This window comes from Mesocricetus auratus, unplaced genomic scaffold (assembly GCF_017639785.1).
Source record: "Mesocricetus auratus isolate SY011 unplaced genomic scaffold, BCM_Maur_2.0 Super-Scaffold_100009, whole genome shotgun sequence".
Taxonomy (NCBI): Eukaryota; Metazoa; Chordata; class Mammalia; order Rodentia; family Cricetidae; genus Mesocricetus; species Mesocricetus auratus.
This window is the reverse complement of record NW_024429193.1, coordinates 55,860,871-55,887,415: the sequence shown is the minus strand read 5'-3', so window position 1 is coordinate 55,887,415 and position 26,545 is coordinate 55,860,871. Positions and strand designations below refer to the sequence as shown.

Here is a 26,545-nt window from a genome sequence, read left to right as displayed (position 1 = left end):
GCTCTCTAACATAGTGAAGGTAAAGTAACCATCTAAGGAAACTTGGATCAAATGTTTTTTTCAAAAACTTACATTGTATCAACCTGGAATCTGAATTACAACTGTACTAATGAACAAACACAATGTATAACACCACATAATAATCAGTCAGACACATATCTGCAACCACTCCATATCACAAACTTCAGCTTATTACCTCTTTAATTTTTTCTCTTTTCTTCCTGATTTCATTGTCTTCTGGGTCTCCACCACTGACCCCTACACGCTGTGGGACAGGGACAGGTGGCAGTACCCTGGTCTCTTTTATTTTCATTGCTTGGGCTACTTTACTTTTCTCTGTTTGAATTTCAGCACGGATTTCCTCTCTTGACTTTCTTAATTTTTCTTTTGCTTCTTCCAGAGCCTTTTCATGATCAGCTCGAATCTTATTTCTCAGACGCTCTTCTTCTTCCCTGTGAATTAAAAATAAAAAATAAATTTAAATTTGAAAAACTGGTAAGAAAGAGTAGTACACCAAACCTTAAAGTTCTTCCTCTAAATTCTACTGCTTGTTTTCTAGTCCCCTCCACTAAAAGATAAGACTTATTAGTGACAGAAACTCATATCTATCATCTATCTATCTATCTGCCCAAAGAGTAAGATAAATATAAGATAGTATGAAAAGGAAAATGTATTCTAGATGCTGAGTACATATTTTACATGGAAAGAGGAAGTCCATAAAAAAGTTCTAATTCCATGAAAAAGAACAGAGAAAACTAGAACCAGTAACTTGAAGGAGATCCACGAAAAGAGGGACAGGAGGTCAATAAGGCCAGGAGGAAAGGGAGAGAAAGTCAATCAGTGGTTTAAATAGCAGAGAGGGGACAAACACATGAACCTAGGACCAAGGGAAGAGACTGGAAATTAGAGGTAGGAAACCTTCATTATTTAGTGCAGCATATGCTGCTGAAGCTGCTTTGCAAATGGCCAAGATTAAATAACATAATGATTCCCAACTGATGAATAATTAAAACTCTCTTCAGCCTTTTTTTAAAATAAAAGTTCTACTTTAGTTAGAATACATTGTTTCTTATCCTAAATAATTGAGATCACAAGATTTCAGTTTATCAGAAGGTTTTGTAAAATTCTGGTTGTGTTTCCCTAATCTAAAATTCTTACTCCTAAACACTCTGAAATCTGAAATCTTTTGCATGCCATGCCTGCTGGCTTTTCTGATGAGAGCTACTCAGCCTGCATTATACATAGCCCTTTGCTAGATTTAGTGGACACAGGGTTGGAACTGTCCAAAGTCTAATGTAGCATTCCATGAGGGATACCATGTTTCTTTTTTTTTTCTTTTCTTTTCTTTCTTTCTTTCTTTCTTTCTTTCTTTTCTTTCTTTTTTTTTTTGTGGTTTTTTTGGTTTTTTCCAGACAGGGTTTCTCTGTGGCTTTGGAGACTGTCCTGGAACTAGCTCTTGTAGACCATGCTGGTCTTGAATTCACATAGATCTACCTGTCTCTGCCTCCCGAATGCTGGGATTAAAGGCATGCACACGAAAGCCTAAAATACTATCCTGTCATAGAAAGGCAAATGCTGTTCCACTCATGTGAGGTATGTAGAGAAGGTAAAGCTACGGAGCTACAAAATAAAATATTGGTATCCAGGGCCTGGAGTAAGGGTGATAAAGTCATTGTTTTATGGGCACAGAGTTTCTGTTCCCAAGATAAAAAGAGGCCTTGAAATGAAGGAGAATGATTATTAATAATAAAAACCCAGAGACAGATATTGGGGTTAAAGTGGAAGGGGAAAAAAGCAAAGCGGCCAACCACTAGAGAGCTCTTACCTCTACAAATGCTCAGACTGAAAGGGTGATGTGTACTCAGACTGCACGGTTCCTCAGACTGCCTTAGACTGCACTGCTCTCCACCAACCTCAGACTGCACTGAGCTCCTGTCTCCCACCTTACATTCCTCTCTAGTGCTGGGATTAAAGGCTTGGGATCCTAAGTGCTGAGATCACCTTTGTGTGACCTCTGTTTCTCTTTTAGACTGGATCAATTTTGTGTAGTTCAGGGTGGCCTTGAACTAACAGAGATCTGTCTGCCTCTGTTTTCTGAGTGCTGGAATTAAAAGTACCACCAATGCCTGGTCTCTATGGCTAACTAATGTGGCTACCTTTGTACTCTGATCTTCAGGTAAACTTTATTTGTTGAATCATAAACAAAATATCACAACAACTCATGGCTATACAAACAATATGAAGTACCTAATGCCATTGTACTTCAAGAAGGCCATGATAAATTATATAGACTTTACCATAATTTTTAAACTCAAATAAAAGTCTATATAAATATTTATACCAGCTTTCTTCATAATAGACACAAACTAGAAATCCAGATGTCCTTCAATAGATGGTTAAACAGAAGACAGACAGACAGACAGACAGACAGACAGACAGACAGACAGACACACACACACACACACACACACACACACACACACAGATGCACGCACGCACACTGGAGCACACACAAAACCTACAAAGCTAGCTTACCAAAAACAGAACATTGTGCCTGCCCAGTAGAACACCCCATAATTCATCTATGTCATCCAGATCTTTCTCACCTGTCCACAGCTACGGGTAATCACATAACCCTAATTTAATAAACAAAAAAGAGGTCTACTGGGAAATATTTTTCTCTGTGCATTAAGAAATGGACAAAGTCAGCTGAGAAAACAACCTTTTGACTACTAAGTCTAAACTGACCCAACTATTATTCTTCTCTTTAAATATAGCTGTTACATCTTTATGAGTCAACCATGAGACAATCATCATGAGGACAAATTGCCAGTATGGATCAAGAGAGAAGAGAGAGAGAGATTCTGCTGGAGTCCTCAATTGCCTGCCCCAGTTTTCAGATTCTGTGGAGTTTCTGCCAGTTGGGTGCTCTGTCTCTTTCAGCTAAGAGTCTCCCCGATTTATTCAATGCAAGCACAGGCTACACAGAGATTCAGAAAAGTGGAGGGCTCAGTACTGAATCCCAGGAAGAGTACAGTCAAAAAGGAGAGCTAGTCCTTTTGAGGGAAGTTCTGTCTTCCTGACAAGTAGTGGAGTCTCCAGAAGGAAGCTAGGGACTAACAGCCTATGCTCCAACAAGCCACCTGTCCTCAATAAGCCAATTAATGGAGCTAATTAATAAAGGAATAAAGATCCAGTGACAACCCCCCTCAAGTCCATCCATCGTAATGTAGCCACACTGAACAAATCCCCCTTTTCTGCTTTCATTATTAAGTTGGTTGGCTTTTAGTTGGATTGTGAAGAATGCGTGACCAAACCCACAGTGTGTAACCAATAAGTAGACAAACAGCTTCCAGTCCAGAACTGCACTACCTCACCTAACTGTTGAGCAACATTCAAAAGCCCACCACGTTTGCAAAGGCTCACAGACGTAACTATACAGCATCTTCACCCACCACTGAACCCCTGCAGACAGTTAGTATACACAATCATCTAGAGCCAGCCCTGAAGTGGAGGGCAATGGATACAGGCCACAATACATCCCACGTATCTTCTCAAAGCTTCTCAATGAAACATGACCATTTTACAGGACCTGAGCTCTGTGACAGAAATGTCTAACACAGAATTTCCAAAGATTACTTAGTCATAGTCTCCTTATTCACCACAGCCTTTTCAGCAAGACAAAACATAGTAACCTAGGACTTCTCTCTGTAAGGCCTATGGAATCTTCACTATGTGGGGGACATTAAACATACATATATCACCTTTCTGAGCCTCCTTTCTCATATGACAGAAGGCCTCTGCCAAACACACAGTTACTAAAGAATGCATGAGAGGACCCCAGGCTGCAAGTCCAGCAAGCCCTGAATTGGGTTCCTTCATTCTCTTCAAGCTGCCCTCCCTTTCTCATTATCACCCACTCCCACACACAGCCATATACACAGCTAGTTAATATGCATCATTGTCCTTTGGGACCAAGACCTGCACTCTTACAACCTTCAGCTTCCCTAAACAGGACAATAATAGCAACTTATTGGAAAACCTGCAAAAACGTAGACGACAAAACTGATGGAAAACTGTGCTTTCTCTCTCCCCTCTAGTGCGGGGCCAAAACTTCCTTTGTCCGTGTGCCTACAATAGCACTCAAGAGTTGCACCAACCTTCTATTTCTGAGGCCACCACTAAAGATTATAATACCTCAATTCTTCCTGTGGTACCTGGAAACCCCTGGGAACAGTAGCTCTTAGTCCAAGTGGGTCCCTGAAGGAGTGGACATTAGGGCAGACTATAATATGCACAGGACCTGTGTTTGTTTCTAGATGGCCCGAAATCTGCTTGACACAGAAGCTTCCCAAAATGGATCAACTTCAAACTCCCAGGATACCCTACACCTACAGCTTACTCCAGTTCAACTACTTCACTAAGTCCTCATTAGTCTTTTCTCTAACCATATGTCATCTTAGCTGGATGGTGCATACCTTTAATCCCAGCAGCAGGCAATCTCTGACTTCAAGGCCAGCCTGGTCTACAGAGCAAGTTCCAGGACAGTCAGAGCTACACAGAGAAACCCTGTCTGGGGGTGAGGGAGAGGGAACCCACACAGTCTCTCATAGAGCAGTAGCTGAGCAGGCCTCCAGGTGAAACTCCAAGGCCTGAGCCACAAGGCATAAGGAAAGAGAATAAAATTTATGAATCACAGTTCCCTTTCACAGACCAACAGCTTTAGAAGATCTATAAAAATCAAAATTTCTTTCAGGAAATGTGATTAACTTCTATAAAACACATGTGATACGTGCTGTAATTTAAGAAAAGCGGCACTTGAGAGAAAGATGCCATATGACAGGGTTCAAGCAGAGGGGTTTTTATTAGGGAAAGGGATCATAAAAATGGGAAAGCTAACAGGGGAGACCAGCCTCTGGGAACATGAGCAGAAGGAGAGGGGAAAGGAAAGAGGGTGAGGGGTGTAAGAGAGAGCAGAAAAGAAAGAGTTGGATGGGAGGTGGGTTGAGCTCCTTTAAAAGGGAACAGAGTGGATGGATATGCACAGGAGATGCTCTTAGTGGCTACAGCTGAGGGTGTATACTGTCAGGCCAGGACAGTAAAGATGCCTGAATACTAACAATATGAACTCAAAGACAGAATGTAAAGAACAAAATTAGTATTCTTCACTTAGCAAAAGGAAAATTCTTATTTCTTTTTTTATTTTTTTATTTTAATTTTAAATAGCTTGTTTTACATGTCAATCCCAGTTCCCTCTCCCTCCCCTCCTCCCGCACCCCCACCATCCCCCCCATCCTCCCACCCTATTGCCAATTCCTTCCTTCCACACAGGGGATATCTAGAGTCTATCATTTCATTCAGGGTAGGACCCAGGCACTTCCCTAAGAGTCCAGGCAGAGAGAGCAACCCTCTTTGTGTTATGGACACACGATGTCTGTTAGTATTCGAGGGATAAACACTGATCCACTGCTCAGCACCCCATAGGTAGCCCAGGCCTCCTCATTGACTCTTATTTCTAATCCAAGTCCCCAAATAGTGCTTGTAATGGTTTACCTGAAGCCTCTACTGAACAATCCAAACTAGAATAGTGGGTTCTGTCCCTAAAACTCACTTTCTTTTCATTCTTCATCCTAGTCAATAGCAACTTCTCTTATTATCTAAATGAAACTCAATAGAAACTGCTCTCATATTGCCCCCTAAATATATCTGATCACTCATCTGCTTTCTCCAGTGTTTCTAGCTGTGATCCAGGCTACCAATGTACCTGTAATAGCCTTCCAACAGTCTTCACACATCCACTGTGGTTCCACTGGGAGCGCTTTGCTACATGGCAGAACAAAAACTTTCTGACACCAGACAAACTATGTCACCCTCATTTGCAATACTCCATTTATTCCCTCCTTATATTGAGGAATCCTACTATAGCAGGGAAAAAACACCTACATAATGTACCTTATCCTATCTCTACAGCTTCATCTTGTACAAGCATCTTTTGTGTTCAGCCACACTCCTTGCAGTCCCTTAAAACTCTTCCCACTGATAGCTTCTTGTGCATGGTATTTCCCCTTTATTTAAAACACTCTTGAACTCCTTCTTTACCTTCAAGCTACAAATCAATTATAATTTCTCCAAGTACCTCCTGGATTAGGAAGTTTCTCTAACACAGTCTCACGGCATCCTAATTCTGTTCCACAGTACCATCATACATGATGTTGTGTGTGATTAAGTATCTTTCCTAATAAGATAAAAGCTACTAAGTCAGAGAGTTTGGATTTTGTTTAGATCTATGATGGAAAGCTTAGCTCAACAGGCAGGTAACAGAGGCTCATGAAAGATTCAAAGGCAAACAAGTTCCAAGATCCTACACCCCATTGCAAAGATACAGTCAAAGAGCTATAAGTGACAATTGTCTTTAAAATAAGCAACTTGCCAAATTCACCCTCAAATCCAAATAAAAACTCATGTGGTAGTAATAGAACGTCTAGCTGTTAATAATATTGTCATGTAATAGCTCCCAACATTTTACTTTATTAGGTAAATGCTAGATTTAACTGCTCAGCTACAAGTACATTTGGAAAGCAACATGTGTGAACTGACAATTTATGTAATTTTTATAATTAATTTTAAAAATAAAAACTTGAACTCCTTAAATTTTAGTGTTTTAGAAAAAAGCACCAGAAAAAGGAATAATACATCATAATTGGATTTATCTTTGAAAGCTTTAGAAATTTTTACCAATAAAATTTTTTCTAATAATAAAAAAATAATAAAAACCATTCATTAAAAGCAAAAAAGAGAGTAAAAGTCAATATCCATTTCTGATGTCTATACCTCATAACAAAGAAAAAGAGAAAATCAAATAAAAGATACTTTCCAAAGGCAAATATTCTTATCACTCAATACAGTTATTCCTAAGCTACAAAAGCAATCCCCTTCAAGATGAGTGACAAGATGCTTCTACTTGACTGCAGTGGAAAACCATCAACAGCAAAAACTAAACAAGAAATAAAAGAAAGAACAAAACAGACAGAAGTCTATAGGGATTGACAAACTATTGCAAGTAAGAGTGCAGCAAGGAAGGGAATGGCCAGTACTCAGCAAACACTTTCCTCTACCACCCTATGGTCCCGCCTTTCTAGACCCCAAGCCTTCCAACTTCTACTCATGCCTCTTCTATGGCAATACCATGTTTACACTGGTGAGCTTGGTCATTATTTCCTTGCTAAGATTGACAGCCACAGTTCTTTCAGCCATTCTGTTTTAATAATATTAAAGGGATATTCATACAATGTAGGAAAAAATAAAAAAACTGATAAAGTTATTTAGTAACCATATTTAGTAAATGACTAGAGGGCAATCAACAACTGGTAAAGAAAATAGTGAAACAACACAAATGAAATTGTGCGCAACTTAGTGAACACCAGGAAAATGAACACCTATAAAGAGAAATGCCTCACCTTCAAGGACCCCTCAAACTTGGAGGTGGCCAAGAGATAACATGGTGCCAACTATTATAAGGCAGTTATTCACAATTCAGTCTAAGATGATTCTCAGTAGCAAATGAATGCACTCTATCTACACAGAATAGCACTCTCACATAAACAACAAAGAACTTTCTGTATAATATGGTAGGCCAACTCATGCACTTTCTAGGATACTGATTATGTTAAGAATCAAGAGTACAAACTGTACCACTGGGACTCCCCCATCCCATAAGAATGCACCCTCCTCTTCAGACATGTTAATAGAGAAGCCTAACTCTGTATCAGTACAAGTAATGCATAAGTCACATGATAAAAGCTCAAGAGATATTCAAAGCTAAGCACTAAAAAATCCACTGAGCCTCAAGCACCAATACCAAACCCAAACTGTCATGAGGATCCATAGGCTCCAAAGCACTGCTACACCATGAAGCAGCCCAGGACCATCAACACAAACTCACTGCTTTTCTTCAGGCACAGATCATCAATTTGACTGTTAATTCTTTTCTGCTTATACAGTGAACACTAACTGATTAGTCTAACTTGAATCTTAATAGGATTTCATCTTAATAGTAGTTTTAGGTCAAATGAATAGTTATCCAATGATAATCAACCAGTATTTCCAAAAGATAAGGAATACTAAAATAGACTCTGGGAATACACACATACACACACACCCCTCACACATATAAACACATGCCAAAAAGATTTGCTCATTCAGAGGAGTAAAAATCAAATTTGTAAACAGAGTACACAATGAGTAAACCACAACAGAGAAAGTACAATCCTGCAACTGTTACAGAAAAGGTAAGCCACACATGGAAAAAATAGCTATATGTTAAGCATACAGAGAATGCTCTGAAAACAGATTTGTATAGAGATAGATATAAACATCAAATAGAAATTAGAAGAATGGAAATCTGTCGGGCTGAACAAGAAATTAAAGCACAGAATTTAGAGTGTATGATGGCACAAAGAAGCGACACGGCATACTAAACAAAGTAATTTGGTATAGCCAATACAGCAAATCACGAGTAGAAGAAAACATACTACAGAATGATCTTAACAAGAAAACTGGGGGGGGGGGGGAGGGATGCATGAACTGAGTACAAGAGGAAGCTCCTGAAGGACTTCAATTTGAAACAACATAACTACACTTATATCTTAGAAAGATTATCAGGATTGACTTTGGTACAGGAGGAACAGAGACTGGGAAAGGAACTAGAAGGTCAAAGAGGCCATGAGGGCGAACACATGCACATACACACATACACTAGATATGAAGAACCAAGAGACTGGAGAGATGGCTCAGTGGTTAAGATCACTTGCTGCTCGGGAGGCAGAGGCAGGTGGATCTCTGTGAGTTCGAGGCCAGCCTGGTCTACAGAGCGAGTGCCAGGACAGCCTCCAAAACAATACAGAGAAACCCTGTCTTGAAAAACCAAAAAAAACAAAAAAAAAAAAACCTCACTTGCTGCTCTTCCAGAAAATCCAAGTTCAGATCCCAGCACCCATGTCTGTCTGCTTACTATTATCTGTAACTCTAGCTCCAAGAGATACAATGCTCTCTTTGCATACACAAGCTCACACACACACACACAAAGACATGGTTTGCTTTTTTTTTTTAACCTTAAAAAGGCAGAATCAATGAACTTGGGTGAATGAATATAGAAAGGGAAGGGAGTTAAATGATATTTTTCTACACTGGCATGTAAAACAGGTGTATCATTAATTAATGCAGAGAATAAAGAGGAAAGGGAGGGATGAGGAGATGGCTCAGTCGATGAAGCACTTGCCATATAAGCAATGAATAAGTAATGAAGACCTGAGTTCAGATTCCAACTCACACAGAAACTTAGGTCATATGGTGTATGCCTGTACTCTTGGCAAATCTCAGTGCATGTCTTTAATACCAATTCAAGGATAGTGGACACAAAAGGATCCCTGGAGCCTCCTGGCCAGCTAATCTTGTCAAATCAGTCAGCTCCAAGTTCAGTGAAAGATTCTGCCTATAAATGAATGAATGAATGAACGAATGAATAAATAAAAAATAAATAAATGTAGAGAGCAATAGAGGACACTGACATCAACTTCTGGTCTCCACATGGATGCACAAACACATGTGTGTGCATGCACACACTCATCATACAAACACTAAAGAAGGAAACAGATAAAAGGAAAGAGTGAGAAAGATGACTAGTATAACTTTAGACATGCTAAGTCAAATGTCAGCAAAAGCCCCAAAGGGAAAAAAAAATCAACAGAGCTGGGTGTAGTAGCACCCATGTCATCCCAGAAATACTTGGGAGGCTGAGGCTAAAGATCCTTGAACCCAGAAGTTCCAAAGCAGCCAGGGCCACACAGGGATGTGCCTTCTCAAACACAAAATAAGGAAGGAGAAAGTCTTAAAGAATACAAAACCTAAGCAACCAAGAAATTTGTTCACAAATATTCTCTTCATAAATGTTCACAAATATTCTCACTTCATAAATAATCAAGGAAAACAAAAACTAAAATTGGTCTTTAGTAGAATAATACCAGGTTTATAAAGACATGGGCTGAAGTGTCACCCTAGAACTCTGAATGTCACAGGCTGCTGAAACAACACTGAAACCCAGTAATTCCACATTTTAATCTTGAAGAAAAATAGATGCACTAATATTACATTCTAAATGTTTCTGCAGAATGAATCTTTTCTAAAAATCTATCAGCTGAGGAGCATATAACTTCTGAGCTAACTATACAACAGAATATCTAAATGGATAACATAGTTGAGACAGAGCCCCAAAACGTCAATATACCCAAACCATAATAATATTGAGAAATGTGTGAAGCATGTTATAAGCATATAAAATCAAGTACTGAAAATGACAGTGTTGAGCCAAAATCTGACTTCAAGGATAAATCTTCAGCTGAAATAAGAAAATGTGAAGAACTCTACTGCAGACCCTAACATTTACCTGTTGATGCTATGTATGTTTGTAACTTTTTTAAAACAAGACAGATATGGGGGACTTAACATAAGGTATTAAATACACTAAAATTATGAAAACTAGAACTAGAGAGATGACTCAGCAGTTAAGAGCACTGGCTGCTCATCCAGAGGAACCAGGTTCAATTCCTGGCACCTGCATGGCAGCTCACATCTGTCTGTCTGTAACTCCAAGATCTGACACTCTTACACAAACATACACACAGGCAAAACACCAATGAACATAAGATAAAAATAAATAAGTTATTTTTTAAAACTATGAAAATTGTGATTTTTCTAGTAACTAGAAAGATCAATAGATGTTTTAAGAATTCAAAACCTCTGTATGCATGAAGCCATTACAATTTACTTAACTAATACAACATTGAGAGACAATTGGATCATTTATCCCATCATGTTACAGCTTCAGGGGAAATTCAACATTTCTTTGTATAGTGATGCAAGGGTTTCCCAAAGATAATTTCCTAGACTTGCAAACTCAAGAAATACACACTGTAAATTAGTCAGGATAGCTAAACGCTCTTCTGAAGTCTCAATCAATTTACATTTCAGTAAGTTTGCAGGAGAGCCAGTGCTCAAGGTTACCTCATCCTAATGTGCTACCACCAGCTTTTTAACTAAAGGGAAAAAAATCTGGATCGTAAAAAGGCAAATGTTTATTTCAACATCACAAAATAATGGAAAAATACTTCACATTTTGAATAAGCGCATTAGCAGACACATCAAACATAAACTTTTCATCATGCTCTGCCTTACTATTGGGGATCATGAATGCACACTGCACAAGTAAATACACAGATGAAGCCACAGCACCTACACATCTAAACACAAATTACAAATGGTTTAAAATACATAATTACACAGATTTATGCCTATGTTTGGCCTCTCTTTTCATATGCTAGGATCTTTTACTAGTCAAAAAAACTTAGGCATATCTGCTACTTATTTCCAGATAGCCTAGTTCATACATCAAACTACACAAGTTAATATCACAAAATATATTAGAGAAAATAAAATGAGAAGCAAAAGCAATGACTAAGTAACTATTGATAGCAGTGATCCAAATAGCAAAGCAGAACCTCACAAAGGTAAATGCATTAAGAATGATAGTAAGATTTAAATCTAAATTTTGTTTTGTTTTTTGAGACAAGGTTTCTCTGTGTAGCCCTAGCTGTCCTGGAACACCCTCTGTCTGTAGACCAGGTTAGCCTCAACCTCACAGAAACCTGGCTTCCTCTGCCTTCCAAGTGCTGGGATTAATGGCATGTACCACCATGGCCAGTTTTGAATCTAAAATATAGATTTCAGTAGTGTCCACTGTCAGAAATTAGTTCTCTATATTTCACAGTAATCCCTAATATTTAGGATACTACTTGGTACATAATAAAAACTTAAAACACTTGCTGAATAGTAGTAGTAGTAGTAGTAGTATCAGTATCAGTTAAGGAGAAACCAAGAGTTACAAAAATAATAGAGGATTTTATAAATATGTAAATGTCAAAATACTAAAAAGCAAAGCAATAACACATATTGTCTCCAGATTACTCTATTCCCTTTTTTAAAAAACTAGTACCTAATTTGTAAGATTTGGAGAACAAAAGAGAGCAAATCTTTTCAGGGCCATCTCTTAATATTTAGGTTAGAAAATGACAGTCTTAAATCAAAGGTAATTTGCGCCTCAGTAACAGTGAACGCCCTTAAAGGGCCTGATGGTCAGTTACTCAAGGACTCTCTTCTTCCCAAAATCTATTCTCATAGCTTAGATAGTAAATCAGTGTGACTGTTAACCCAACTTCAAACAGTGACACCTAGAACACTTTTCTAAATATACTGAACTCTTCCTTCAAAATGGCACATATAAAACATTCAATAAATTGTTTATACTAATGAGAAACAAGAATATATGAAAGTCATTTCACTTGTGTAATGTTTTACTTAGTGTGTGTACATATATGGATGCATGTGTGTATGTATGTATGTATGTGTACATGTATGTATTCTTTATGTATGTATGTGTGGTGGAGGCAAGAGGACAAGGTCGGATATCCTGCTCTATTCCTCTCCACTTTGAAGCAGGGTCTCTCACTGAACCTGGGGTCCTTCTTTTTTGTTGTTTTTTGGCTATGCTGGCTACAAGCTCCTGTCTCCACTCTCCCAGTGCTGAGGCTCAGGTTCATGGCTACACCCTAAAAAAAAAGAAGGAAATTCAGTGCTGGGGCACTGAGTACTATAAGATACAATTACAAGAATAAGTTTGTTCTAGATTGAGCAAATACAAATTATTTCTAATGTTTTTGTCATTTTTGTTTTAACAAAAGGCCTTCATTTGTTGGAAATAGATAAAATACAGTTATCTGTCCTCAAGGACCATTGTGAAAGACAGATTAGGAAGCAATAATTGTATAATCCTTTGACTATGCCATAACAATAACAAAAGACTAAAAAAAATATAAAGACAACCTAATAGCAAGCTAGTAATAAAGGACATAGAACTCCACATAACAAGAACTCTGAGGTTCTAAAAACAAAATCACCATTAGAAAAGTATTTTTAAAACATCAAAGTATTTCAAAAGCACAGATGTGCAACAATCATGATAGAAAATAGTATTTTGCTTATAAACAGATGATGTACCATGATCATTCATCCCTGCTAAGTAAAACCTTCTAGTGTTGGGGGCTGCACTTTCAAAGGCTTAAGGGAGTTCGTTAAGGTCTGCAAAAGCTCTCAAAAGCTCTGCTAAACTCTACTGTGAACTGATTCCGAGTCCTCCCCAGACCAACCCTTCTGCAGTTTCTTTCCCCTTACTTCCTCAGCTATGCATTAGTCAGGTGATGGGCATTTCTTAGTGCCACTATAATGTTACAAGATTTCTATCCTATACAGAGTCACAGTCCAATTTTGACTGAAATGACTGCCGCACAGACCAGCTTCCTGGATTATAGATAGACTACCTTATTATCAGAAAAGTTACCTGGATATGGACACAAAGAGATAAACTCCATTTCCACTGCTAATAAAGAATTGGTAGCAAGTCTCTGCGTCTTAGACTTTTAAAAAAAGACAACCTTAATCTACACTAAATAAATTAATGTCAATATTTGGAAGGAATATCCAGAGACCACGAATTTGATGTTTTAATAAGGAAGCCCAAAAGAAGAAATAATAATAAGAAAAAAAATTTCCTAGTCTTAGAACTCTTTTTAAGAAAGCCAAAGAAAATTTTGTAAAAGCTACCATAACCTTTGGAGGAAATAAACTAGAGTTTGAGCAAACGTTATTTCCTTAAAACATTTATATGTTTTGTTGTTTGGTTGGTTTTTTGAGACAGGGTTTTTCTCTGTAGCCTTAGCTGTCCCCAAACTGGCCTTGAACTCAAGAGATCCGCCTGCCTTTGCCTCCTGAGTACTGGGATTAAAGGTATGCACCATAAATAATAATGATGATGATGATAGTAATAATAAATACTTCCCACCAATAAATACTATCTACCTATTATGGCATTTAATACTCATCTCTTATAATATCCAATACAAGAATAAAAACCATACTCTGTGATTTCAAAATGCTTAATTAATAAAGCAAAATTGCAGGCAGTTTTGATTCAGATCAAAATCAGACTTTAAATAAGAACATGCAAAATGTTAACCTGTGAGTAACTCTGCAGCACAACATCTCCCAGATTATACTTGTGAAAAAACTAGAAATGATATAAAATGGAGAAAAAGCAAAAACTCAGACCATCAAAAAACAAAATCAACAACAGAATCCAGACAAATTGTTCACTAATCTATAACCATACTTGGATTTAAAGCAACCAGGTCTTCCTTAATACCCAATCTGCCACCCTAGCAAGTGCTCCCTATCTCGGTGAAGGGCCAATAGTCTATCCAAGATAGGTCCAAGTCTCCACTCAATATATATATTTTTATTAAATATAAAAAATATATATATGCAGAATCCTTCATACCTCTTACCTCATCTTTCAATCACCTTCATTCTATCTGAGAGCAACTCTTGGATGAGCTGTGCAGAAGAACTAGGAAGAACTATGAGTGATGAAGGAATCATAGAGACTATCCATACTGCCAACTATATTCTCAATTTGGAAACGACACAAAAACCTACTCTAACAATAAGGCAGTTAAGTCTATGAATACAGGCTATTTGTTTTCCAACTACAGAGCTGGAAAGGATATTCAGTCAATTTTCTCATCCAAAGAACAACAATAATAAAGAATCCTACGATAGTCTGTTGTTCAGAAATACAAAGTGTACAAAGACTATGTATTTCACATCTAAGTAAAGAGAAGCAAGACAAACAACTATGAGCTAAATGGGGGAAACATATTGCAAAGATCATGGAATATCCAACAGACTTACTAGAAGACAAAACAGCAATCCTGCAAAAGGACCAAAAAGTTTTAAGTATATATAACTGTTATTCTGATACCCTGGGAGACTGAGGCAGGAAAGTCTGAGTCTCATAGCAAGACCTTGTCTCAAAAAATAAAATAAACAAGTTAGGGGGTCAAAAGACATAGAAGAGAGATCAAGTGAGTACAAAATGGTAAGAAAATTAAAACTGCAGTACTGATATTTACTATCTCTAGCTCACACTCTAATGGTTCATTTTAATTATGAACTTGATTAGAATAAGAAACACTGAGGGTGTTAGTAAGGCACTCCATCGAATGTGTCTGCATGATTTCCAAAGAGGGTTAACTAGATGGAGAACCCACCCTGAAGATAGGTAGCATCATTCCAGTGACTGAGATCAAGAACTAAACAACAAAGGAGAAAGGAAAAAGCCAGATGAACCCTGACATTCATTTCCTCTACTTCTTGGTCAGGACCATGAGCCAAACCCCTCCCACCATGCCTTCCCCACCACTGCATGCTAAGCTAAAAGCCAAAAAAAAACAAAACAAAACAAAACAAAACAAAACAAAAACTCTACCTTTAAGTTGCTTCCTGTCAGACACTTGGTCACAGCAAAGAAAAAGTAACTAATGCAGAAAGTTGGAACCAAGAAGTAGGGCTGTCACTGCTGTGACAGCCTGTCCACATAGTTTACAGTCCTTTAGAACTGGTTTACAGGAGGAATTTGGAAGGCTTTGGGTCAGTTTCTTAAAATGTGGGTCACAACCACAGATGGAAACATGTAACTGAATGTAGGAGGTATGAAAATATGGCAACAGTACACATGCAATAACCTAAGATGCATTCAATATCAAACATGTATTGAATCTGGGGTGTTCCTAGCAGTACTCACCCAAATTGCATCACATGACTTCACTGCAACCTTGATTCTGAACACAAGAAATGGGTGCTTCGCCCGTACATGCCACCATACACCATGCAATGCAATAAACTCTTCTGAAACTCAGCTTCAAGAGCATTGTATGTTACAGGCTGCAATGTTTTTCTTGTACATATGTTTTTTCTTAAACAGAAAAATAACTCAATTATAAAAACCAAAGCCTTCTAATATTTTAATCAGCATGTATATTAGTTCATCTCTGTGTAATGTTAAAATGTTTGATTTTTTTTAAGATGCTATTTCAGGTGATGAGAAGTTTTATCTTAAAAATCATTAAATGAACTTTGGCTTGAGATTATGGTACAATTTCCAGCAATTTCTGAAAAGACTTTAAAGGTGCCTTTTATGGGCCAGCTGGATAGCTCAGCAGGTGACTACACCTGCCATCAAGCCTGATGGCCTGAGTTTGAACCTCAAAACACACCTGGTGGTAAGAGAAAACTAACGCCCACAAGTTGTCCTCTGACACCCACATGGGCTCCACATGAGCCCTGAGACAAGTGCACGCTCAGAGACACATATATACACACACTAAATAAATAAGTACATGTAAAAAATATAAAGATTGTGTACATTTTGCTATTTTATACTAATTTATGTGAAGCAGCATTCTCAGAATTGATAATTATAAAATTAAATACTAATCAACTCTGAGAAATGAAAATGGTCTGTGTCCTGCAGCATTAAATATACAGTCAAGATTCCTTTTATTAAAATGGCTACAGATTTATTTATGTAAAAAATAAACACATCTATATCATTAGTATGCAAACTTGCTTTTGTGCTTAATAAATGGTAAGATTATGTGAAAATCAAAGAACAATTTTTAAATAAATCTGATTTACTATGAATAAATTTTTGATATTTATACCTAATATACATGGGTTTTTTTCCTGTGTATTTGGGCAATATGAGTCAAAACTGGCAAGAGTTAAGAATGCTATAAATGGAACTTAACAGGCCATTATGGTGGGAGTGCAGAGGACCAGAGAGCCAATAAAATGCAGACAATGAAATTAAAGTTCACAAGGCCGCAGACAGAAATAAAGACTCAGCTGGAAACTAAACTAGAAGACATTCATATTACATTGTGGCAAAAAATATGGCTGTGTTTGCCTGTGTTCAGACAGCTTGAACTAAGCTGAATTCAAAAGTAAGGAAGTAATTTGTTTAGCAAAGGAAATTTCACAGCAGAACACTGAGCTTATGGCATGGTTACTACCCATTGCTCTTGCCCAGATCAATGACGAGATTAATGATGAGAGAGACAGAGAGAGCGAGCGCGCAGAAAAATAGAGAAAATGTACAGTTTAGGCAGGAAAGGAATAAGGGGAAGCTTAGAGTTGTAGACATGGCAGACACAGGCAAAGAACCTGTTATTAAGGAAATTAAGGCTCAGGGTTAGGAGGATAGATGCCCTCCTCTTGCAGAGGCCCTTGCAGGGTTAATTCTGGGCACCCTTAGCAGAAGACTTACAGCTACCTGTAACTCCAGATCCAAGGGACCCAACACCTTCTTCTGGCCTCCTTGGGTACTTGCACATACATGCACAAACATACACACATGTAACTAATCTAAAATACATTTTCTTTAAGGGGGAGGGTTTGAGAGACTAAGATGAAAGAGAAATCACTGGTTTTGGACTAGGACAACAAAAGGTCCCTATGGAACCAAAGAGATGGGTCAGAGGGCAATGACACTTGCTGCCACGCCTTACAACCTGAGTTCAATTTCTGGAATCAACACAATATAAAAAACCAATTTGTTCTCTGAGCTCCACATGTGCACCAGGGCATATGTTCAACACACACACACACACACACACACACACACACACACACACACACACACACATGCGTGCAGGCACACATCCAAAAGAAATGTAAATTTAAAAATATTTTTAAAAAGTAATATTCCCTTATAGGATAAGACCCCACCCATTGAAGACTTAGCTTGTAAATGCGAATTCATATGAAAAGAGACTGCACTCAGAATACTACTGAAGGAGTTTCTTTCTGAAAAGCAACTGACCTGAGGAGTTGTCCTCCGAAGTTCAACTGCCAATGCACACAGAGGACATGTGAAATAGGGTACAGACTACATTTTGAGCTGGTAGTAACCTTGGTGGGGTTGTACCCAGAGTGCTACTCTCACAGAATTACAGGGTGAGGGAGGCTTGTACCAAGGTTTCAGAAAACCCCCAAAGACAGTCCCACACAATTCAGAGGCCACTGCATAAAGTTATAAAGTTGAAACCTAAGTCGCAATAGAGACCCCAAAGTTGGAGATGCTAAAACCTGGCATATCTACCAAAAATACTGCAGGGAAGAAATGGGACCAGCCTAAGAGAGGTGTGTTGTACTGTAGGCAAAAGAACTGAAGGGACTGGTACCCAAGGTTGTTGGAGCCCCTATGATACCAACCAAGAACCCTGGCTACCAGACATAGAGCTACAGGATTTGGCATATGTCCTGTATGATTTCAGACTTGCTTTTGGCCCTATCTTTCTTTGCTATGCCCTCACTGCTACCTTTAGGGGTAGGGATGTTTATTCTGTGCCACTGTGAAAGAAAATATATAACTTGCTTTGTTTTTGTTTTAAATTTTATTGGATGAGAGACTCATAGTTAAGAGACTACTTTGAGTCTCAAAAGGGAGCTTAGATTTTTGAACAGTGTTGAAAATGGTTAAGACTCTGAGCTACTACCTCTGCCATCCAGAAACTCAGTGAGTTCAAGTACAGCATAAGACAACAAGGGGTTGTCTAGTTTCAGTAGTGGGTCTCTGTAGACAAGCAGTCTCCAGCTGGAAACATGGAGAGGAAGCTGCAGCTTCTAGCTTTTTATACCCTGATCACTTATCAGTAAACACTCAAATCTTTCTGAGCCTGAACCAAATAGGGAACAGATTTGCCAATTTCCCATGGGTCCACTTGGATTCCACTTCAACAATAAACATTCACTAAGGACTTCACTCACTCAGGGTTTCCTCCACTCCCTACAAGGCACACAGTCAGGAATTTCTGTCAAAGGTGTTTTCAGAAACATTTAGCTGAAAAAAAAAAAAACCTAAAATTGGGGAGCACCATCCCATGGGCTAGATCAAGGGCTGAATAAAAAGAGAAAAAGGAGAAAGCCAGATAAACATTGGAATTCCCTTTTTCTGCTTCCTCAGCACTACAAACCAAGTTGCTCCCACTGCCATGTAATGAGCTGCATTCCTCAACTGTGAGGTAAAATAAACCCTTTTGCCTGTAAGTTACTTCCTGTCTAGCATTTAGTAGAAAGATAACCAATATATAAAAAACAATGAATAATCATAAGCAAAAAACAGCAATCATGATGTAAATAAAGAATTCAACCTAGAGAGATGATGGTTCAATGGTTAAGAGTACACAAGTTTGATTCCCAGGACCCACATCCAACAGCTCACAATGGCCTATAAAACTCCAGCTACAGGGGATCGAACGCCTCCGTTTACGCATGCATGCATGCATGTGCACGCACACACACACACACACACACACACACACACAGAAAGAGAGAGAAAGAGAGAGAGAGAGAGAGAGAGAGAGAGAGAGAGAGAAATAAAACTAAATCTAAGAAAGGAGAGAATTCAAGAATCTCTCATTATTCTCATTATTACAGCACTTCTGTGGGATTTCCTTTTTGTTTGGGTTTGTGTTTTGTTTTTGAGACAACATCTCACTACATAGCCCTGGGTAGTCTGGAACTCATTAGGTAATCAGGCTAGCCTTGAACTCATTAGGTAGATCAGGCTAGCCTTGAACTCATGGAGCTACACATGCCCCTACTTCCAGAGTGCCTTATTAAACCATCTCTACATCCAGCTAAAGTACACATTTTGTCTGATATAACTGGTAATGGCCACTGCAGGTTCAAAATGATTACATCTAGTACACTATCATATAGCCACCAAATAAAAAACACAATTTTCATTTTAGATCCTTCTACTCCTGTAGGAGGAAACCGTGTGCCGCCATTAACCATGTGACTTACTAGAGGCGCACACAGATGAGGTAATAAAAGAGCGGTTTACCACACCACTAACCACACCCATTTTAGGCATAACTAAAGACGTATAAGGACGTAGGCGGTGAACTACGTCACCAAAATGGGCCTGGCTAGGAGTGTTACAGGGGGGAAGGTATAAAAGACTGAAGAAGTCTCGGTCTCTCTCTTTTTCCGGCTTTTGGCTTCCAGTTCAGCGGCGGAAAACTACTCTGCTCATCTGGGTTACTTGTTTGGTCTCTTGTGAGTAATTTCTACAATAAATACTTATTTTTACTTTCAGTAAGTGTGCCGTTTATCCTTGCAGCATCATACTCCAAAACCTACATTTTTCTCCCCTTTAGGAAAACTACCAGAAAGCCAGGCAGTGATGCTGAGTCAAGTGGTGGTGGTGCATGCCTTTAATTCCACACTTGGGAGGCAGAGGCAGGTGGATCTCTGTGAGTTCAAGACCAGCCTGGTCTACAAGAGCTAGTTCCAGGACAGCCTCCACAGCCACAAAGAAACCCTGTCTGGAAAAACAAAAACAAACAAAAAAAAAAACAAAACAAGAAAAAGAAAACTACCAGAAATAAACACACATGACTCTCAAGTATTTAATTCAAACTAACATGATCCTTACTAAAGGATAACTTAGAAATATATGTTCACTGTTTTAAACACATGCACGCACACACAGAGGGGGACCCTCAAACTCATCTGTGCAATATCATTTGCATAAGTAAACATCAGTTTCAAAATGAAGGACTGATAAGTGGATTGAAACTGCCTATTACATACACAAACTAGAAAGATGACCCTTTATGTAAATCAGAGAACACTGTAATAACATTAATGCACACTAACAAATTCCTAATTGTAGCAATTTAACATCACAAATGTAATTTTAAAATATTAGTATTGTTTGTCCTATTAAGACTTGACAACTGGGGGGCTGGAGAGATGGCTCAGAGGTTAAGAGCACTGCCTGCTCTTCCAGAGGACCTGAGTTCAATTCCCAGCAACCACACGGTGGCTCACAACCATCGGTAATGAGATCTGGTGCCCTCTTCTGGTGTCTAAGCATAAAACACTATATGCATACATAATAAAATTTTTTTAAAAAAAGACAATTGACTGGTACTCTGAAATACTTTATAAGCATTTTTATAAAAGCTTATCAAAAATGTATAACTACTTAGCAAAAGGGAACATGCTAAGATATCCTCAAGCAAATATATTAATTTCATAATACCAGTCATGTAAATAAAGGCAAAAATAACAAAAAAGTAAATTTTTTAAAAGGCATTAATAAAAAAACTTTTGTATTAACCCAAGACCATGCAAACCACAAACTCAGATGTTAGCCTGGGCTCCCTCCTCCTACCTTAGCCTCTATATTCAGCCAAACACAAGTCTCTAAAACTTAATTCAATTTCATTTCTCCACTAATTTCTCTTACTCCCTAGTATTACTACTATGGCCTAAGCCAATATTCTTTGTCCTAGACACTCAAGCGTTGGCTGTCCTCCTATACTAAAGTAACTGGTTTTGTCTTTTTAAATTCAAAATGGCAGTGTTCCTTTGCTTCCGTGACTTCCCATAGGCTACTCAGGATGAAGACCAAAATACTTAGCAACAGACCTTTGAATCCAGCCTAGAGATGAAAACTTAACTACCGGCAGGCTAAGTACTGATTTATTACATTACTATCTGACACCTTAAGTGAGTGACATAAAATGGAGGGCACAAGCCTGTCCAGAGGGAGTCAGAGGAAACCATCTGAAAATACACGCTGGAGTGTGGATCTAGCCTCAGAGTCTTTTAGGAAATATCAGAGATCCAGACGTTCACATGAATCTCCCACTCTGTGCATGCTAATAACTAACTCAGGCTTCTGTGACTACGAGGTGGACAGGAACTGTAAACCACATCTGCCCTGTCTGCTCCCTTGACCTGGCCACACAATTACACTGTCTACTACATCAGTCGCTGGAACATTCCTTGCATCCTTGAGGATGCCAAGCTTTTTCCCCACTAGGACTCTCAGTGTGGCCTCTCTTCCTCCCATCACTACACTCAGTCAGCTCCCTTTACTTCAAGCTTCAGAGCCCCTTCTCCCTCAGTGAAACCTTCCTCTTCTCATTGCTCCCCGCCTCCATGACAAATGGGTCGGTCAATCCCTAAATCCTGATTGCTCTGACTCCCCAACCAAAATCACCTATTAAATGTCCACTACCCTTTCCACATGGAAGACTCCAGATGGGCAGTCAGAACAGTATTTGTTAACTAATAACTTGTTGTAAAATAATGTAGTTATAAAATGTTCCTCTTTAAAATAGTTATCAAACTGTAGCTAGCTTTTCAGAAACATAAAATGCTAAAAGCAGAGTTTGAATTATAATAGTCCAACTATAACAAGTGATAATAACCTAAGATTTATTGGTCATTGGATGAATGCTGTGAACAATATTGAGGACTCTGTACATATTATGTCACTCAGCACATACAACCTGTAAAGTAGATGTCACTGTCATACTGAGGAAAATAATTTGAGCTGATTAAAAACTAGCTCAAAAATCACACATTTTAGTCACTGAAAAACTGTAAAATGACTAACTACTGAACAAAGCCCTACTATACTAACTAATGCATTCATAAACACTAACACAACAAGTAGCTCTTAAACACCATTAACAGGAAATATGGCCATGATTTACCTCCAATTGCCTAGTAAAGTGAGGTTCCTCACTCCTGTCCCTAGCCCTTACACACACACACACACACACACACACACACAATTTTTGCCTTCTATATTACAAACAAAAGATAAGTATGATCTCAATTACAAATAATTCTATAAAAATACTTTCTGAATTATTCTTAATCAAGTTCATATTTGCACATTAATTTGCTGTCATTTTAAGTGTATACCTAATTTTAAATGTACTTGCTTGCTCAAAGTAAGATTATTCTTAATAGACTATTTCCAAATGAGAGGCAGCAGCAACAAAATACTAAACAAAGGGAAATACAAACTGTTGGTGCTGTGGAAGTAGACAATACAGAGATCCTTCACTACTTCAGCGCTCGCCACACGAATTCCAACTGTCTGACTCAGTAGCAAGCAAATCCAATACATATATATCATGTGCTACCTGGCTCTTCCTATCCCAAACTGAGGATGCTGCTCGCTAACCAGCCCTAGCTATCAGAGCTCCTGTTTCTCACGCCAAACTCAGGAACCAGGTGTTCTCAGTAACAACATATATACATGCATTCTTGGGCTATGTTTAAGAGTTGTCATTTAAGTAGACATTTCAAAGTCGTGCAATAAAATGCACATATCTACATTTTCATTCAAATTTGTATTTTAACTTCAACCAATTGAGATTTTTCTTTACTCTCTAAATAGAAATTCATTAAACTAAAAATTAGACATTTCTAAAAAAACTTTTACCCATACAAAATAAAATATACAGGAAGTACTTATTAGTACATGACAGCTGACCATAATAGCTAACTGACATTAATGCAGCACTGTCAAAGAGCTCTGATGCCAGCCTTAAATACATTCTTCCTCAACTGCTCATATCTTATATACATACCGTGGGAAATAAGGTTGTACAGAAAAACTGCTTTTTTTTCAGCAGATATTTCCTAGACCAAATAAGATTTTTCTCAGACAAAAATTAAAGAAAAAAATCTAAAAGTACTTAAGTTGAAATACCAAAAGGAATCACAAATTATAGAAAAATGGTATGAAACTATATTAGAAGTACTCCATAAGGTAAAACCAAAAGTCAATGAACCACCAGGCAGGCGATGATTACCTATGCTGACAAAGCGAGAAAGCCCTCATTACAATAGCGTATTGTCCCAAATATTTAACTTGGGCTCACATTTGAATCTAGGCTTTTCAAAACCCTCACGCTTAAGTTCCACTCCAGCTTTCTACAGGGGTTTTATCATTCGGGTGGCCTCATCTCAAATACATAATTCTTCTGCACGCATTCGAGAATTAGCTTATGGGAGAAGAGACAACGTTTGCAAAAAGTGAAGTCGTCTCTGGGTAAAAATACAGAAATGACTTAAAGGCTTGTACAAGCAGAGCTTCCAATTCATCTTCACTATACCCCCCAAGAGCTCGGTTCAGATTAACTGACCAAATTATAGTAGTTAGAGATATACACCGCCCACATCTTACATTAAAAAAAAAAAACAAAAAACAAAAAAACAAAAAAACAAGAGCACAAGCCAGGGCTTGGGACTTGTTGGGTGAGCAAAGTCTAGCAGCTGTCAAGATTCAGTGTCTTCACAGGGTGGCAGAAAGACTAAAAAGCAACACGTCCTCGATAAGCGCACGCTGAATCCCCTATCTCCACTCCCAGCTGTCCACAGCAGAGTCTGAAAACTAAGGAACTCCACAGTCCTTCCAGCCTATGGCTCCACTCAGCTAGCTATGGGCCAGCAACGTGTTAACACTGACGTTTTACTGAAAAAAGAAAACAAAAAGAAAAACAAGAAAAAAGTAAAAGCAGCGAACTGCTCCTTGCTCTACCAAATGAGAGAGCCTAAATCTGAGAGTACCAGAATCTGAGAAACAAACGAACCTGTGTCTGTGTTCGTCGGGTCCATGGATCAGGAAGACTCCGGGGTTTTTAGCCCCTTTGCCGCCATCCACGTGAGGAATTAACACATCTTCTAAGCCCAGATCAAAGCGTTTGTGTTTTGAAGAGTCTGGAAGGAAGAAGAATGCCCCAAAACACAGGGTGATGAAGGCACTAAGAATAAGGAGAAGGATAAACTTCTCGGAGAGTCTCAAGGTAGCCCTGTGGTGTGGGAAGGAGGGCGGCCCCAGGTTCAGAGGTGGTATCCTACGACCAGACAGGGGCAGCAGCGCGGGGGTAGTCATCGTTTAGGCTCTTGGACGGAATACTTTATAAAGTTCTCATCTTATATCAAACGTACAAGACATCGAACCGTTTTTTCAGAACCTTGGCAAAAATGAATAAACTCAATTTCTCTCCTCTCAAAGAATTGTTGTGCTTTTTTTTTTTTTTTACGAGGCCACCTCTTCCACGCTCTCCGATTACATCCAGAAGCCCGGGTGACCTCCCAAGCGATCGCTGGTTTCTGTCCGGTAAGATCTTCTCGCCATTTGGCTCTCAGTGCCTCACCGGGTGATCGCCGAGCCTCCTCTTCATTCCCGAGAGTGGATCGGGCGAGCCACACTGCAGAGAAGCTGCAAGGTGGGTTCTGCCATGCCCGCGCCCCGGCGCGATGCTCAGAAGCGGCCACCCGCCCCAGTGGGCGCCCGGCGACAGGCTGACTTGCAGCAGGTCGGTCCACTTGATCGCGTCCGGAGCCTCCGCTCCACCGCTCTTCAGTCTCCGCGGTTTCCGAGCAGCGGCGCCGGGCGTAGCAGCGGCCAGGCTCAGCCGGGGCCGCGAGGGCGACGGTGTCCCGAACACCTCAGCGCCCGCGCCGCCGCGCGCTCTGTCAGGAGCGGAACTTCCTCCTCTGCCGAGCGGCCGCCCCCGCCCGGCTCCTCCTCCTCCTCCTTCTCCTCCTCCTCCTCCTCAGCGAGCCCCGCCGCCCGCTTCCCGGCCGAGCCCAGCCGCGGGAGCCGAGCCCCCGCGCCTCGGCGGCGTGCGAGGTAACCGGGCCGCGGCCCTCGGACCGACAACCCGGGACCGGCGCCGGCTCATTCCTCGCACCGCCTGGGAGAGGCGGGCGGGCGGGAGCGCGGGGGCGAGCAGCAGCCGCGCCTCGGGCGGGCGCAGGGCGGCTCCGGCTGGGCCCGGCCTCGGGTAGCTCGCACGCTCTCGCTGGCGGCGGTGCGGGACCGCGGCCGGAGCTGGTCCCTGGCGTCTGAAAGCCCGAGGAGCGCGGAGCGGCTGCCGGGCCGACACCGGTTGGGTCGAGCGGAGCGGCTGCGGGGGGCGCGGGCCGGTCTGCCGCCCCGACTCGCGAGTGGGCGTCCCCGGGCGGCGGAGTGTGAGGTGCGCGCGCACGCTCCCGGCCGCCGCGCCCCTTCCCCGCCCGCCGGGCCGCTCGGGCCTGGCCGCTGCCGGGAGCCCCGAGCCCCCGGAAACCTCGGCGGCCAGAGGAGGGGGACCGAGCGCCCTGGCCTGGAAAGTGGCGCTGGGATCTGGGATTACCGCAACTGACGGATCCCGGGGGACCGAGGAGGCTGGCGCCTGCCTCGGTAACAGAGACTCGGGCCCGGGTTTAACTGCAGGGTCTCAAACTTCCACGCGTTCTTGGGCACGCGAGGCTGGATGAAGGAGGTGGCACCAGCCACGTGCTGGTTCCGTGTTAAAATGGCAGCCTTGCCCTTTCAACTGGGTTTCTTCCTAAGGAATCCGGCTACCTGTGTAGGACAGTAGAGTCCTCATGGTTCAGTCCTTAGGACACACACTGTAATCATCTTCACCCTCCCCCACGCCAAAAAAATAATAGAGATGAATGAGCAGGTGTTAAAACCCAAAAAGACAATATTGTTGAAGTTGATTGGCTTAGGAACAATCAGTCAATTCTGTTATCTATAATATAGAGAAGAACCAGGTTGTGGTTAAGTACAATGGGTTTCTTAGCAATGCATGTAGGGAAAAGGGACCAGTCAAAGAAACACACACTGAGCAGAGCCAAAGAAACACACTTTTGCCCTGCAACCAGAACCAAAGAAATGCACCCTGACCCTGAAACTAGTGCCACAGAAGCACACTTTGTTCCT

The 26,545-nt window shown here is 40.2% G+C and overlaps 1 protein-coding gene across 1 annotated transcript in view; it reads right to left on the bottom strand.

Annotated features, from left to right (window-relative positions):
* The window catches only part of Man1a2 (mannosidase alpha class 1A member 2), a 110,956-nt gene extending 85,650 nt beyond the window's left edge, over window positions 1-25,306 (bottom strand). The window contains exons 1-2 of the mRNA XM_040752147.1: window positions 24,420-25,306; window positions 197-452 (exon numbers count right to left, since the gene is read on the bottom strand). Of these exons, the coding sequence (XP_040608081.1) occupies window positions 197-452; window positions 24,420-24,721 (558 nt within the window). The 5' untranslated portion in view covers window positions 24,722-25,306. The remainder of the gene's footprint in view (window positions 1-196; window positions 453-24,419) is intronic.
* Between the last annotated feature and the right edge of the window lie 1,239 nt (window positions 25,307-26,545).